Source organism: Prinia subflava, chromosome 12 (genome assembly GCF_021018805.1).
Source record: "Prinia subflava isolate CZ2003 ecotype Zambia chromosome 12, Cam_Psub_1.2, whole genome shotgun sequence".
Lineage (NCBI taxonomy): Eukaryota > Metazoa > Chordata > Aves > Passeriformes > Cisticolidae > Prinia > Prinia subflava.
This window is the reverse complement of record NC_086258.1, coordinates 1,730,883-1,747,103: the sequence shown is the minus strand read 5'-3', so window position 1 is coordinate 1,747,103 and position 16,221 is coordinate 1,730,883. Positions and strand designations below refer to the sequence as shown.

Genomic DNA, 16,221 nt, shown 5'->3' with positions numbered 1-16,221 from the left:
CTGCTGCTGATCCCTGGGCTCCCCCTGAACCGTCATCCCTCCTGAATCCTAAATCCAGTGTAAATTCCCTGGATGCATTCTTGAGGCCATTGAGCCAGGCCCCTCATTCTTCCAAATCTCATTCTTAGCAAAAATTTCCAGCCTCTGTGAGCAGCTTTAACACGTCCTAAATAACCCAAACAGTTTATCCCTGGGCTGGGGAATGTCCCCCGCAGGGACGCCGCATCCTGCCCGGGTTATCGTGACCCTTCCAAACAGTTTATAAATAGACCAAGGTAAATGAGGGGAGTGCTCTGTGTCAGAGGATTTTTATCTCTTTTCTTGTTTTCAAGCCATTCAAGGGGTGCTGGATCAGATGACCCCTCCTAAAACCCAAGTTGAATCTGCTGCTCCTTTCTCCTCCTGCTGAGCTCCATCCCTACCTCGCTAAAACAGTAAAAAAGAGGTAAAAGCTAAGAAAAATGGGTTTGGCAGCTTCAGCCCCTCATCTGTGGGGCCAAAGGGAAGGTCATGGCCATGCCATGAGGCACCATCCAGGCCCAGCACCAGGCAGTGGGAGAGGGCAGGGACCAGCACTGCTGCACCTGGGAAGTTGTGGCTCACACTGCTTTGGAAAACAGAAGGGGTACATCTGGAAAAAAAATGGAAATTTTGGGAAATAATATGGAAAATATGGAGAGCAGCGAGTGTCTGCAGCACTCCTCCTGTCACCAACAGTGTCCCAGCACCAGCATCCCCCAGGGCCATGGATATCACCTCATGTCACAAGTGGTGACTGGAGAAAATCACTCTAACACCTTCCCAAGGTCCACAGCAGGGTCTGCATCACCACCAAGGGCTCTGTAAAACATCCCCAAAATCCCCAAGCCTCCCCAAGGAGTAAAGAAATGTCCAAGGCCAGGCTGGACAGGGCTTGGAGCCACCTGGGCTCATGGAAGAGGGTGGAATGAGACGAGCTTTAAGGTCCTTTCCAACCCAGGCCATTCTGTGAGTCTATGGTTCTGTGATTTTATGTGCTTTTTTGAGCTATAAATACGTTTTTCTTTCTTTCCTCTGGAGTGGAAGTGACTTGCCAAGGTGACAGCCGTGGGACAGGGACTGCTCTGGCCAGCACACACAGCTCCTGAAGCAACAGGGCTGCACAGAAAGTGGCAGAGGGAACAGCACACAGCCCTTTATTTCCCCACAGCTTCTTCTGTTCACTCTGGAAAAAAATCACATTTCCAGCTTGTTTCAATTAACCTCAAGACTTTTATATTCCATGAAGGCTGAAGCAGTCATTAAACCAGAACTTTTCCTGCTGTAACACTTTGAAACAACCACACCACAGCTCAGCTGGTGGCTCTGGCTCCGCCAGGCTGGGACCTCCCATGGGCAGAGAGGTGACTCCACGTCCCCTCAGCGGTGGCATTGCTCATCCTCTGGCTCAGGATGGACTAACTCACCACACCCAACGGGTTCAGACCTTGGGGCAGCATGAGGGAGCTGGGAGAAGTCGGGATTGGAATGATGCTCATCCCCTGCCCTTCCAGGGCACAGCCATGGCTTTGGGAAGGGCTGGGGGTGCCCCTCATCTCATCCCAGAGTCTGGGAATGCTGCTGGGATGGGGCACAGGACACACTCACTGCCCCACAGCTCCTGCACTGGGGGCGAGGAAGCACCACAGAGCAATAAATTCACCTGCACAACATGTAAAGAAATCAAGATTTTTGCATCCATAAGCAAAGCAGACACAGCCAAGGCTCTGAGTCACCCTGGGCCATGTCCCAGCAGTGGCTCTGGCTCTGTGGTGAGCAGGGACAGCCCTGCTGCCAGCTCTGCCCCAAACTGGCAGCTGCTTTGATCTCCCCACATCAAAAGGAGCCTTTTCACTGCCCTGTCGCAGTCGCAGTGCACCCAGACACTCCTTGGGACACCCTGTGGGATGGGGCTGGCACACCCCAGACACTCTGGGGGATGGGGGTGGCAGGCACTGACCCCACTGACCCCCACTCCAGCCCTTCCACATCCTTCCACGTGATCAGTGTTCTACCATGAAAAAAGTAAAATGAAGAGAGGAGGAGAAGGGAGAGGAGGAGAGGAGGAGAGAGGAGGAAAGGGCATTCAGGCATCCTTGGGCATTCAGGCATGGATGTCCATCCTTTCCCTGCTGATGCCATTGTGGATTTGCTGCCCTTTGGGGTTTTTTTGCTTTACCTGAAGTAATCACAGACTGGGGTTTATTCAGTTATCACCCAGACCCTCTTCAGCACAAGGAACCTTCACAAGAGGATGCACCAGGTTCCCAGTGCCACACCCTACCAGGCTGGAGCAAAGTGCCCCAGGGGGATCAAGAAATTGTGCTTTATCCACAGAAGAAAACACCAACATGCCCAAGGGGGAGAGAACTGTGGCATCCTGCTGCCTGAATCTGCAGGAGGGATGCCATGAGGACTTGTGGGTTCTAGGCACTGAAAAACAAGGTTCAGTGTTAAATAGGGGGTGATTTCTATGTTCCTTGGGTTTCTCACACACCTGGATGGATGGCACACTCACAGCTGCTCCTGTGTCTTACCTGTGGCTCTGTCAATTCTCAATCCCAGCTGCCACAGCACTCACAGGCTGGGATTGAAGATTCAGCAGAGGAGGAGAAAGACTCCCTGCCTGGGCTGTGGAAACTCAATGGTTGCTTCACAGAAAACATCTTTTTAGCAAAAGCTGGATTTTCCCAGCATATTCCTCCTAATGAGCAAAACCCTTGTGGAAAGCAGGACTGAGGGAGCCTGAACACCCTGGACTGGGGCTGTGATACAATCCTGAAGCTGCTCCATAGCTGGGTGGGGGGCAGTGTTAAACTGTTTAACCAGGAGCTCTGGGATTATCCCACCCAATTTCCTCGTGTGGTGCCAACAGCTCTGAAGATCCCCAGGACCCTGTCCCTGAGGGCAGCTCTGTGGTGCTGGGACACAGACAGGGCAAAGCAATCCCACCAGGGCCTGGATAATCCACTGGATCTCCTCCAGGACTAACCAGCTTTCCCTGAAGAACTGCTACATCTTATCCATCTAAAGCGTTCTTCATCCTACAATAAAATTATTCCACACAGTTTAAGGGTCCCAAATAAGGACACCCTGGAGTTGTTCCCTCCCTGTCAGAGACAGCACCAAGCCTTGATTTTGGGCAAGGTCTCACTCATCACATCCAGCTGCAAGACACAAGCCACACACAGAGCCTCAGACAGCAGCTGGAGCCAACAGACCCCTCCCAAAACCTCCTGGGGCTCCATGGAGACCCAAGGAAAGGGGGATGGTGCCTGGCAGACCGGGGAGCTTCCTGCCTGCCCTTCCAGAGTGGGGAGGCACCAAGAGGGAAGAGTTGGCACCATTGGAAAAATGAGCCTACTGTTATTTATTAACCAGAGAGGTGGGCCCAGGCACTCAGGTAGGGGAGGGAGGAATGTGGGGAGCAGACCCAGACGTTGTGGGGTGTCCAGGCTGCTGCTGAGCTGCCTCCATGTGGGAAGTGACACCCGTTTGGGGAAGGGGGTACAGCAAACCCCCAGGGCAGAGCACCCCCAGCAGGACACTGAGAGCTGGTGGCACCCTGGAGCAGAGCAGTGCCCAGGGGGGCAGGGACAGTGCCAGATCAGTTGCAGTTCTTGGGCAGGCGATAGACCCCCCCTGAGTAGATGAGCTGCTGGTCCCGGACCTTCTTCTGCAGGAATCCCTGCAGCTCCTGGATATCGATCTCGGTAACCACGGGGCCGGTCATCACAAACATCTTGAGCATGCTGTGAATCCTCTCCAGGGACAGGCTCTCCAGGTTGGTCAGCATGGCCTGGATGTACGTCCAGAACAGCTGCAGAGGGACACAGGCCACAGTGAAGGACTGAACTACAGCATAAAGCAAACACCCCAAAAACAAGGCAGGGCTGCAGCTGGTAGTAAGTTCTGCTCTGAGCCATGAGCGCGGGGGCTTTAAACAGGGCACATCCAGGAACAGCAGCAAAGTGCTGGGACACAGAGCTAGACAGTGGGATCTGAGTGCAGCACACGCACGACCCTCTGTGGATGAACACCAGTATGACACAGCACACACACACAATGTGACTCACAGGCAGGAAAGGTACTGGAAATGTCCAGGAACCACAACAGAGAGAAGGCAGAGATCCAGCTGTTAGTGCTGGGTAAGTCTTTTGGGCAGTCAGAAGTGCCAAAAAGTATCAGTAGGGTGCATCCAAACAAGTTATGACTATTTTCAAATATGAAATCATGTCTTGGACTTTTTTCTTTTTTTAAACTGAAAAAAAACCCCAATTTGGCGATTTCCAAATGGTTCCCTGACTCAGCAGCTGGCCACTTGTCTGACGGGAAGGCTGTGATCCAGGACCAAGAGATTAACCAAGAAATACCCACTTCAAAATCAAATGTTTGTGGTGGACTCAGCCACTTGCAGTGGAAAGTGTGAATCCATAGTGCAATTGCATCCATCATTTGGATCAGATTCCCCAAGCCCAAAATACAGGATGTTTGCATCACCACAGGGACAGGTACCTGCAGCTCCTCCTCCTTCTGGTCAGCCTGTGAGGCCATGGCAGAGTCCCCCTCCTCGTCACTGTCAATCAGAACAACCTTCTCCACCTGGTCCTTCTGCTCCTCCTCAATGACAGTGAAGGTGCCCTCAGGCTCTTCCCGCAGGACTCCCTGCTGCAGCCACAGCGTCATCTTCCTCTTCAGCGACGTCACGGGCACCTTGAGCACTTCACTCAGCTCTGTCAGTGTCCAGGTGCCTGCACAGACCAGAGAGATGGAGATGGAGAGGAGATCAGATGGAGATCAGAGAGGAGGTGGAGAACAGGACACTTCCCACCCTGCCAGGATTTGGTAGGAAGCTGGGTAAGGCAGGGGAGGCACTGCCAGGAACAAGCACAGGGGTGCAGAGCTGTGGCCCTGCGGGGTGCTGGAGACCCTGTGGGAGATCCAAACCCATGCACCAGGTCTTGGTCCTCCTGCCAGAGCTCTCAAAACCCCCAGCTGCCTGAGGAACATGGCATTCCCACCCATGGAAGCTCAAACAGGGGTTCCACAGCACTCACTCTTGGTCTGGAAGTGCAGGATGATGGCAGCGTGCACAGGAGACACGGACAGGGAGAGCGTGCGATCAGCCAGCTCCACGTCCAGGCTCACCAGCCCCAGGTGGTACTTCCAGTTCAGGGTCCTCATGGCCTGGGAAAAGGGGGAAGCAGCTGCTCACAGCACATCTCCCAGCAGGAACCACTAGGTGCTGGGTTATTGCAAACCCCACTGTAACAGTGTGGGCCAACCAGCAGCTAAAGGGGACTGGATAAAGGTTCCATAAGGAGGGTTAAGGTGGGCTCACCTTTAATTTCTCATACTTCTTGGAATATGCTTCCATGGCTTCCTTGACCTGCTCTGGAAGCTCCAGCTTCTCCTCTTTGAGAGGTGGCCAGAACTCACTGGACAGGATAACGGCCACGAGGCTGAAGGGAGGCCTCTCCTCCTCAGGGAGCTTCTCCTCCTCATCCCGAATGTTGGCGTTGATGCGCCGTGAGTCGGCCATGTCCTGCAACAGGCACAGGAGGCTGAGGTGGCTCCTTCCCTTCAGGGTCAGTGCTACCCATTAGTGAAGGAGAGGCTTAAACAAGGTGAACAGCGTTCTCTCCAAACGATGATGGGGACACTGGAAAGGACATGATCATGTGTGTTTATCTGGAAGTCTGCTACACACTCAGAAAACTTTGTGGGATGTTAGATGAAGGGGTTACAACTCAACACTGCCTTCACTGGAGGCCCCCCACACCTGTGTTCTTCCCAGAGTGCTCCAAAAGAATCAAACTCCAGAGTCCCAACCCCAGAGGAGCTGGACAAGTCAAACTCTTCAATGCCAGGATACTGCAGGAAGGGCAGCAGAGACAGCAGCACCAGAGCAACCATTCCCCAGAGCTGATAATCCAACCCAAAGGGCTTAAAAACAGACATGATTTAAATGCACTTCTGCCTGTCACAAATCAGCCCCTCACTGGCATTCTGGAACCCCCACTTTCCTGAAAGACCCTTTTTGGGTCACTCATCGAGTCCCTCCCCTTTCCCCATGGGCTCAAACATTCAGGACTTGAATTATAAGAATAAAAGGAGTTACTTTTAACATGACTTCACAGTAGTGCATCTGAGCTTCACCAAACCTCAGCTTCAGCAGCTCCACGTTACGGATTTCCCTGGAAAGAGACACGGCAGGTCAGGCACAGGGCCCTCAGATGGTCAAACCTGGCTTGGCCTCCACCCCTCACCACACAGCCAATAAAAGGAAGTCCCTGGCACAAGGGTGCTCTCCTAGGAAGCCTTGCAAGGCACAGTGTCTGCCCAGGATTGCTCCTGGTACCCAAGTGAGGAACAGCCACCTCCTCTAGGCCAGCAGCTTTTTTTAGACAGAATCCCAGAATGGTTCAGGCTGGAAGGGAGCACTGGAGCTCATCCAGTTCCACCTCCCTGCTCAAGCAGGGTCCCCTGGAGCAGTCACTCAGGGTTGTGTCCAGATGGGTTTGGAATATTTCCAAGGAAGGAGATCCCACAGCCTCTCTGTGCTCCTGTTCCACTACTCAGTCACCTCACAGCAAAGTTCTTCCTCATGTTCAGGTGGAACTTCCTGTGTTTCAGAAACACACATCTTCCATCCCTTCCATTGGGGAGGCCATCACAACACGTGGGATGGAGCTCAGAGCATGTCAGTGCCTCCAAATTCCTACACGCTGCTCTATCAGCACAGGACAGAGCACAGAATTCTAGAGGCAACCTCAAAGCTGCAAATAGCCAAAGGCACTCCTGGCTCTACAAACAGCCATTGACAGGACTGAGGCAAAAGAAACTGTGCTGATTTTGCCATGAGTGTGGCACTGGGGCCTCACCTCTCAGCGCTGTAGTTGAACTGGTGCAGCAGCCGGTCGGCCAGCAGTGTGCGGTACTCGTTGATGAACAGGTCCTTGCTGCCGTAGATGCTCACCAGGAGGCTGATGATGTCTGAGGAGCGACGCTTGGAGCTCGATTTCCCTGGTGGAATCCAGCAGACAACAGTGTGAGATTAACAGGGACCTGCCTCAGCCCAGCGAACCAGCAAACGAGCTGCTCAAGGCTACAGCCCACCAGGGAAACCAGCCAGCTGCCAGGGCTGCTGAGCTTGGCATCTCACCTGGATCTGCATCGACTGGGTCAGGAACCCAGTCCCCTGGCTCTGAGATGTCATCATCACTCTCCTGGCCGTTCTCCAGGGTCACTGGGTCAGCTTTGGAGAGCTCGTTGGCCAGGTCACCCGAGCCCTCAGCATCCCCCGTGAGACCAGCCACGATCTGCCGCACCGTGTCCTCCCGAGTCCTGCCAGCAGCAAGGGAAACGGAGCAAGTGAGGGAAGGGGAGGGACGGGGGATGTGTCACACTGCCCCACACGCCTCCTACCTCAGGTACTTCCTGATGGGCTCACAGGCAACCTCCAGGATAACCATGGAAGGGTCCAGCTCCCGCAGGGCCTTGATGGCCGAGATGTACAGAGTGATGATGTCGGAGGTGTTGACTCCTACAGGAGAGGAGCAGAGGGAGTCAGTCCTGCAGCACAGAATAATGGCTTGGATAGAAGGGGCTTGGATGGTCCAAGCCCCCTGTTCTGTCTGTGCTGTGGGAGGAGGGCTTGCTGCCCTACTGCCCAAGGCAATGGGGCAGATCAGATCCATGTGCCTGAGAAACCAGTTCTGAACAAGAACGGAGGCTCAGAGCTGAGCCCTGACAATGCAAAGTAGCCTTTGCCCACATGGACCAAAGCTAAACTTTGTGGTCCATTTTACACCACAGTGTAAAAATGAGGCCAAAGGGGGCTGGGATGCCATCAGCTGCTGCTGCCATGGCCACTGGAACATGAAGAATGGGCATGGTGACTGCCCCTCACTCCTCAAACAAGAAACAAGACCAGCTCTGAGTAGATCCCCACTCACACCCAGGCTCCTCACAGTGTCAGGACACAGACAGGGATGTAAAACCCACCAGGGTGCAGAAGTCTCATTTCCAGAGCACTTTTCAGGGAGCTGAGCAGTTGCTGCCTCTGGTTAGTCCTTTCCAGGCAAAACTTGAGATCCTCCACAGCAGGCTTTGACTCTGGGAAATCTGCAAACCAAGCAGTGATGAGGAGCAGTGCCAGGCTCTGACAGGAGGCAGTGTGGCAATCAGAGAGATCTCTCACCCCCCGTCCCAGCCCACGGGTGAAGCACCTCGGATGATGCTGAAGAGCTCCTCGATGCGCATGCTGGCGTAGATGCGATAGAAGAACCTCTGGACGTGGCGGCGCCAGTGCTTCAGGGTGCTGCTGGCTTCGGGGGAGGGCTGTGCTGAGGGGCCATCCTGCAGGAACACCCTGCTGAGCCACCCGATCACCTTCTCTATCCACTGCACAGCCAGAGGAGAAACAGCCGTGAACACAGGGCTGGATGCACAGCCACAGGCCAACCCACCCCGGGCAGCACCACAGCCGGCACAAAGGGGCACTGGAGCAGGACAGCATCACCCCAATTACCCCTCAAAGGTGTCAGCCTGGGTTAGAGCTGGGGAAAGCCCAGCTGGAAGAGCTGGAGCTTTAACTGGATGCAGGATATGGACTGTGCAGCTGGGTGTGAGAAGATAAGGTGTGACCATGGACTGTATGCAGGCACTGGGCTCCAAAAAGGACAGGGTTTGTTCCCAAACTTCCAGCCTATTCCATTCTTGCAGTTTCATCCCATTCTATATTTGCAGAACTATCCCATTCGTAAGAAAATGACCAAACTGCCCATTACACCATCCTTGGCCCAAAATTTCTATGATTCCTGAAATCAGTGAAAAGCAAACAAGATATCCCAAGAAGTCATAGATATGCAACACATCTCAGGCATTTAAAAACCAAATACCAGCCTTGTCACGGAATTATAAATAAAAACCTGAACAGAGAAAAAAAAAAAGTTCATTTTTTTATATTTGAGCTTTAGTGATATGTGTAATTGTCAAATTTCAAACGTACTCAATTACAATATCCAGATATTTGAAATAAATGCCTTTTTTTCCCCATCAATTAGCAAATCTATGCTAATTCCTGGGATAGTATTTGAGTACCAATATACTACAAGATGCTCTACTACTACTCTACTACTAGATATTAGTATTTTTTTAATAGATTCTGAGAGCCTGAAACAAAAATACTAAGTCAAGGTTTGGTTTGCTGATGTTTATTTTTAATTATCTACTCGACAGAGGAAACACTAAAGAAATGCACAAGTTTTGCCAGGACAAACCTGAGTACTAAAACCACCTGGGCAAAACTGTGGAAAAGCTGATAAAGAATTCCCCTAAAGGACATCAGGATTACAACTGATGCCAAGCAACACGATTTTAAGGAATTATTATCAAACCAACCCATTCTTCCCCCTGAGTGCTCCTGTTACAGCCTGATTGTGACCTGACACTCCAGGCAGCTGCTTTGGGCTCAGCCTCAAAGAGGGTTTGCCCTCAGCACCTGAAATTTTCAGTGAGCTGTTTCTCAGACTTCTCTATTTAACCTTTAGATTTCCAGGCCTGTGCTTTTGTTGTTTTTTCCTTAAAATTACCTCTTCCTAACCCTGACATGCTCCAATATTCTACAGCCAAACAAGAGGTGGAAGCAAGGGCAGCATCTGACATGCAGAATGCAGCTGTGTTTTCTATAGTGCCCTGAAAGTATCCTTGAACAGTCTCCAGGTCACCCAAAAGCATTTCACACGAGGTGCAGTGAAGAAAGTTTTGCACAACAACCAAAAGGAAGTAAACACAAAAAGATTCCTGATGTTTGCAGGCAAAAAAATGTTTGGCCTGGTAAAGAGTGAGGGATCCAGGGTGTCTGGTTTGCATGGGAGCCTGGCTGCAGGCCTGGTTCTCCAGCACAGGCAAAGGCAAGGTCATGGGCAAGGAGCACTGAGCTCAGGATTGTGTGCTGGAGGACCCATAGCCTGGAGAAGAATTTTATTTTAAAGTCATGGTGGCTACACAGCTCAACACAAACTTAGTTGAAGTAGCAGCAAAGCAACTGGGCAGCTGCAAAGAAAGATTTTAATTCTCTGTGTGGCCACTGGTGAGATCAATACCAGAGTATCCTCTCTCATCCTCGCTTCCAATTTTACAGGAAATTGGAAAGAGGACTGAAAACAGCCACAGAAATTCTAATTATGGGCTCACCTACACAGAGGGAGGGCCCTCTGCAGGCCAGGTGGCACTTGTTGATCTTGTGGTTTGTAAACTGGAACCACAGAAATTCCCTCATTACTACAGACATCATGAGGTGAAATGAGACAGTCCTTCATGCACAGGCCAGAGCAAATCTTCCCCTCCATTTCATTTTTAGCCACCTCTCCTGCCAGGTGTGGTGAAGTCATAGCCCTGGACCAGGTGTTTTAAGCTGGAATCTGCTTTTTGCCTGAGCTGCTAAAACCCAGTGAGAGCTGCACATCTCCCAAGGAGGACTCTCACTGCCCCCCCAGCTGCCTCACCTCCTGGAACTCGCTGAGGAAGGAGTGCTCGTATTCCCCACGGCAGCGCTGCTCCATCCTCTCCTCGATCATCCTGTGCAGGATGGTGGTGACAGCGTCGGCGCTCACCCTCTCCAGCAGATTCAGCCGGCGGCTGCGGGCACAGGGACACCCTCAGGAGCGTGGGGGAGCAGAGGCACCAGCAAACCGAGAAAATCTCATACCTGAAGGCACCACCCTCCCTGTACATTCCACAGAGGCAGGCTCAGCTCAGGCCACATGCCCTGACAGCCCACACAGATGCACCACATATGTAACACATGGCACTACTGCTATCCCTTCTTCCTTACAGACATTATTTATAGCCATCAAACGCTTTTTCATTCAGAAGAGTTTCACGGAATCAGAGAATGTTTTGGGTTGGAAGTGACTTTAAAGATCATCTAGTCCAAACCCCTGACATGGTCAGGGACACCTTGCACTGGTTTCCTTCCTTGTGATCAGAGGCCTCAGAGCAAGAGGAGGATATTCTCATATCCAGGGAGAGGAGCTTTATGTCTAAAGATCTGTTCTTTTTCAACCACCAGTTGAAAGCAGAAAGCCCATGTTGAGTTCTCTACCCACCACCAAGATATAGCCTGAACTCACACAGCTCCTCCAGTTCTCAGGGATCAATAAAACCTGCTGCTGCCTCCTATCCAGACCACCCTCCCCTTGTGACAGTCACCACCCCATGAGATACCTACAGAATGTCATTGAGCTGCTGGAACTGCTCCATGGCTTCAGGGCACCAGCACTGCTCCCTCTTGCTGCTGCAGCCTGCACAGAGCTGGCCCTCTCCTCCACCCTCCTCTGGGTCACTCTCCTGCTCGGTCTCACTCATGCTGCTCTCACACTCATTCGTTCCATCTTCTCCTTTCTTCCACTGCCGCATGTATATCCTGAACGTGCGGCTGTAGAACTGCTGGATCATCTCCTGGAAGGATTTGGTCGTGGAGAAGAAGAGGATAGCTTTGAACATGGTGTAGACCTTCTCCTGCAGCGTCTGAGCGCCTGTGCCCCGGAGCAGGCCTGCCTTGGTCCACCGCTCCAGGAGCTCCAGGCTGTTCAGGTAGGGCTCCAGGCGGCACTTGAGCAGACTGAAGGCGTCCAGCAGCAGCGCGGCGCACTGGGGCTCCTCGGCCGTGCTCTCATACTGCCCAATGCAGTTCCAGAACTCGGGGGCGATATTGGCCTGCAGGTCAGTCTGCAGCACCTCGATGAACCACTCCTCCACGATGGAGTGCAAGTCATAGCCCTGCAGCACGTCCAGGGCTGCCCGGAGCTCGGCATCCTGGAGCGGCCCTGCAGCTTCGGGCCTCGGGGCTGCCTGGAAAGCAGAGGGAACAGGAGTTAATGTGGCAGAGCGTACAGGGCCCCTGCTGTCAAACTGCACGAGGGGATGCTGCTCTTCCGTGCCCATCTGCCGGGGTCTCAGCCAGCGATGGAAGCCCAGCGCCCACCCCCCGGCTCACACCCGCACACATCACTGCTGTCCCTGCTGCTGGCTGCTGCAGGACACAGGTGCTGGTGTGAATGCTGCGAGCCCTGCTCGGGTGCCCAAAACGCCACGGCCTGGGCCAAAACCCTTCCCTGGCCAACGCCAGCTCCCTCGGATGGAGTGAGAGCAGAGCCACAGCACGGCTGGGCAGGCTGGGGTCCCGTTCCTGGTTGGGGTGACAGGGAGAGAGGGCGGCTGGACCCGCGGCCCTTCCCTGACAGCCCCCACCAAACACCACTCCCACACAAGCAGGGGCCCCTTCCCTCCTCCCCGGCCCCGCCAGCCCCGGCCGTTCCCCCACGAGCCGCTCCGGCCGTTCCTCCCTCAGCCCCGGCCGTTCCTGCCCAGCCCCGGCCGTTCCTCCCTCAGCCCCGGCCGTTCCTCCCTCAGCCCCGGCCGTTCCTCCCTCAGCCCCGGCCGTTCCTCCCCGAGCCGCTCCAGCCGTTCCTGCCCAGCCCCGGCCGTTCCTCCCCGAGCCGCTCCAGCCGTTCCTGCCCAGCCCCGGCTGTTCCTCCCCAGCCCCGGCCGTTCCTCCCCCAGCCCCGCGGACCCAGGGCCGGAGAGGCCCGGCTGGGGAGGAGCCGAGGCCGGAGCATCCCGGAGGCGGCGGGTCGGGCCTGCCCCGGGCCCGGCGGAGCGCAGCGACCCCTGAGGGCCCGCGCAGTGCCCCCTCACCAGCCCCAGCGCGGCGGGCGGCACCAGCGCGGTGCTGAGCGTGTGCCAGGCGGCCGACAGCTCCATTCGGGCCGCAGGAAGGGGCGGAGCGGGGCGGCCGCGGCGATGAGCGGCACCGGGGCCGCGCTGCGGGGGCACCACGCGGCGCTGCGGGAGGGTGAGCGGGGCCGGGGCCGAGCGGGGCCGGGCAGGGCCCGGGCAGGGTGCGCGGGCCCGCCTGACGCTGCCGCCCCGCAGGCCTGTTGGAGCTCCGCGCCCGGCGGGAAGAGCTGAGCGGGCGGATCGAGGCCGAGGAGGCGGAGCGGGGCCGGCTGCAGGCGCGGATCGCCACGCTCTCCAGGCGCTTGTCCGACACCAGCGAGAGCCTGGCGGGGCTCCGGTCCGCCCGAGCCCACATCGACCGCACCATCGCCGAGATAGACACGGCCTCCGGGAAGGTACTGACTGCCAGCAGCCTGAGGGCGCTCGGTGTGTTCAGCCTCGGGCAGAGGAGGGGAGAGCGCCTTGTGCAGCTTCCTCGTGAGGGGAGGAGAGGGAACGGCAGCGATCTCTGCTGTCTGTGACCAGGGACAGGGCCCGAGGGAGTCACTGAATCACAATAACCTGAGGTGGACAAGGATGATCTAGTGCAGCCCCTGTCCCTGCACAGACCCCACCAACCCCACCCTGGGCATCCCTGGCAGCGCTGTCCAAAGGCTCCTGGAGCTGTGGCAGCCTCGGGGCCGTGCCCATTCCCTGGGGAGCCTGGGCAGTGCCAGCACCTCTGGGGGAAGAACCTTTCCCTCATCTCCATCCTAATGCTGTGTCAGGGGAGATTTAGGATATATGTATATATATATGGGTCTGTATTTACCTGAAGGTCGGTTGGGAGCACCTCGATGAACCACCACTCCTCCCTGGGTCGTAGCACTGCAGCCAAAACAACTTCCAGGGCCCGGGATGCAGCTCTGGCACACAGACCCCATCACAAAAGGGTTGGGTTGGGCGTTGCTCTGGTGGTGCTTGTGCTTGGGCAAAGTTTATTGTCAAAATACATCAAAAAAGGGGCTTGGAACAGACCCCTAAAAATGACCATCTCAGACCCATGGCTTGGGGGAAAAGAAGGAAACCACGCTGACCCACAATCCTACTATTTCAGGCAGAGAACAATGGTGCTGATGGAGCTGTTGGCCTGCCACTCTTCCTGCCCAATATTTAGTGTAGCTTCTTCATCTTTAATGGAATAATGGAATAATGTCATCATAGAGTCAAATTGTTGGGGCAGTAAAGGGTGGGAAGAAGGCAAACAGCACAAGGGCTGGCACTGTCATATTGGTTCCTGGGACAGCTCTACCCATTCCCCTTCCAGTGTTACTGCCAGGCAGGGACTGCTTGATCCCCACAGACAGGCACAGCTGAAATCACTTCTGTACTACACACCAACAGCTTTTGTTTTTTTAAAAAAGGATTTTCCCAGCCTCTTTTAAGATAAGTGTCAATCTTCCTTTTGGTGACTGGGCAGAGTTTGTGTCAGAAACACCATTTCTCCTATTAGCTGCTGCCTAAATTCTCCTCCCATTTGCATTTTGAATGTGACCAACTACTGTGTCAGCTCTTCCTCTCCCAAAGTCAGTGCCAGTCTCCTGGCAGTCGTTTTTCAGATGAAGCTGGAGAAGCTGGAGCTGTTTCCTCGATCTTCTTCATGACATGATGGTTTGAAGTCAAGGGGGAAACTCACATAAAATTTAAAGATTTGTTGTTGTAAGGTACACAGACAAACAGCCCCTTTAAAAAGAAACCTTACCTGAGATCCAAGTCACACCCCCAGCCTACAGATGAATTCCTGTTTATTGAAGTGAACTGACACTCACAGGAAGTAGAAAGAGGTGCTGAGGAGGAAATGTTGGTGCCCTGCAGACAGAAAGTATCAGAGTTCCTATCCTGGCTTATCACTCCTTGCCTTCTGCCAGCCCCCACAGGACTTCACCTTCCTCCAGCACCTTGTCCTGTGGGGCACTTCCTCAGCTCCTCTGATCACTTGGTGATTTCCACAAATTCACAGGAACGTAAATTATTTTTGAGACTATAACCATCACATTTCATTACAATTGTCCACTGTGTTAAAAATTTTTAACTGGTGAGATGGACAGGCAGCAAGGTCTCCTAAATATGTTGTAGCCTAGAGCATAGGAAGCAGGGATGTTAGATTATGTACACAGTGAGCTAAAAATAGGAGAAAATTATTAACAGGTCTAGTCTGACATAAGGTCACTGTAGATTTGAGTTAGTCTTGAAGCCAGAAACTCAAAATGTGCAGTTTTAACAGTGGAAAAGAGTTGAGACTGGTCAGCTGAGCACAATTAAATACTGGTGTAAAAAGCCCAGGTACCAAATCTCCCTTAAAAAACCCACCAAACCAACCAAAACCACCCCAGTCTGCTTCAGGAAGTTCTCTGTGTCATGCCTCAAGGCAGATAAATTGCTAAAGGCCTTTCATGTTCGGAATATGAACACAAACCAGAGAAATTCTCCCACAGATATTCCCACAGTGAGACAGGATAATAAATCACCAGGAATTAGAGGCTGAAGGGCTGGAGAACCCCTCTTGCTGCAAGGCAAATCAGGTGAATTGGAAGTGAATTCATAAGAGAAACAGTTTATGTAAAAATAAGCTATTTTTATTTCTTTCCCAGATACTGGACAATTCTCAGACATTGCTAGATGTCCTGAAGGAGCAAATGAGGGATCTTGGTAAAATCATTGAGCCACAAAGCCCTGTATTTGGACCACGAGTACGTCGACAAAAGCGTTCCTAAACCTCTTCTTCAGCCTGGAAAGTCCTGCTGGCCAGAGAGCTGCTGCTGTGGTACAAGGATGCCACATTTAATAAAAGCCTTTGTCTTGCAGAAGTAAATTTTCCTTCCAGATGTGCTTTGGTATTAGTCAGAGATCCACTAAAGCTGATCCTGGAATGCTACAGATCAGGGTAGGCAGTTACAAAAAACCCCCTTCATTCTGAGCACAGCGATCCCAAGGCACGAGCCAGGAGCTGATTGATGTGACCCAGGAGCTGATTGATGTGACCCAGCCGGTGCTGCTGCCCTGGGACAGCGCTCACCCTGCTCTGCCTGGTGGAGGCAGCTCGAGTGCCTGGGCAGGGATTAGAGCAGGAGGCTGGGAAGTGCAGAGGAGTGCTCAGTGAGGTGTGCACCTCAGCTCCGAGGTGGAGCAGGATGGCAGGGAGAAGGAGCAGAGTCAGCAGCACACTCTGCACTCCCACACGGCCGAGCTGTCCTGCCCACAGGGCTGCAGGCACAGTTAGCTCACATGAGAACCAGAGCAGTGCTTGAGCTGCAGGACGGTGTTGGCTTTAGCATTCTTCAGCATTCCTCGAGGATCCATAGGAGAACTAAGCCAGGGCTAGTTCACAGCCCTTGTCCCTAACTTGAGTTGAAAGCAGCTTTGCTTTACCACCTGCAGTTGTGCTAGAAAACAGAGCTGCCTTAAACTGACCTGGGC

At 53.6% G+C, this 16,221-nt stretch overlaps 2 protein-coding genes across 2 annotated transcripts; one reads left to right on the top strand and one right to left on the bottom strand.

Annotated features, from left to right (window-relative positions):
* Positions 1-1,254: 1,254 nt before the first annotated feature.
* Positions 1,255-12,856, bottom strand: ANAPC2 (anaphase promoting complex subunit 2). The gene is made up of 13 exons (XM_063409722.1): positions 12,724-12,856; positions 11,255-11,877; positions 10,530-10,662; positions 8,250-8,424; positions 8,026-8,145; positions 7,447-7,564; positions 7,184-7,365; positions 6,903-7,044; positions 6,140-6,215; positions 5,360-5,563; positions 5,076-5,205; positions 4,534-4,769; positions 1,255-3,838 (listed from the first exon to the last, which is right to left on the bottom strand). Exons 1-13 carry the CDS (start codon positions 12,787-12,789, stop codon positions 3,626-3,628), a joined length of 2,418 nt encoding a protein of 805 aa, XP_063265792.1. The 5' UTR covers positions 12,790-12,856; the 3' UTR covers positions 1,255-3,625.
* On the top strand, positions 12,748-15,616 carry LOC134557085 (uncharacterized). Its single transcript, XM_063409724.1, has 3 exons — positions 12,748-12,880; positions 12,961-13,160; positions 15,396-15,616. Exons 1-3 carry the CDS (start codon positions 12,829-12,831, stop codon positions 15,516-15,518), a joined length of 375 nt encoding a protein of 124 aa, XP_063265794.1. The 5' UTR covers positions 12,748-12,828; the 3' UTR covers positions 15,519-15,616.
* The last annotated feature ends 605 nt before the right edge of the window (positions 15,617-16,221 follow it).

Bases quoted from the DNA above. Each gene is read 5' to 3' on its own strand.
- ANAPC2 (XM_063409722.1), bottom strand. From the start codon at position 12,789: ATGGAGCTGTCGGCCGCCTGGCACACGCTCAGCACCGCGCTGGTGCCG. The intron at 11,878-12,723 runs GTGAGGGGGCAC...TCTGCTTTCCAG, and splicing joins CGCCCGCCGCGCTGGGGCTG to GCAGCCCCGAGGCCCGAAGC. The intron at 8,425-10,529 runs GTGAGGCAGCTG...CTGGCTGTGCAG, and splicing joins TCCTCAGCGAGTTCCAGGAG to TGGATAGAGAAGGTGATCGG.
- LOC134557085 (XM_063409724.1), top strand. From the start codon at position 12,829: ATGAGCGGCACCGGGGCCGCGCTGCGGGGGCACCACGCGGCGCTGCGG. The intron at 12,881-12,960 runs GTGAGCGGGGCC...GCCGCCCCGCAG, and splicing joins CCACGCGGCGCTGCGGGAGG to GCCTGTTGGAGCTCCGCGCC. The intron at 13,161-15,395 runs GTACTGACTGCC...TTTCTTTCCCAG, and splicing joins TAGACACGGCCTCCGGGAAG to ATACTGGACAATTCTCAGAC.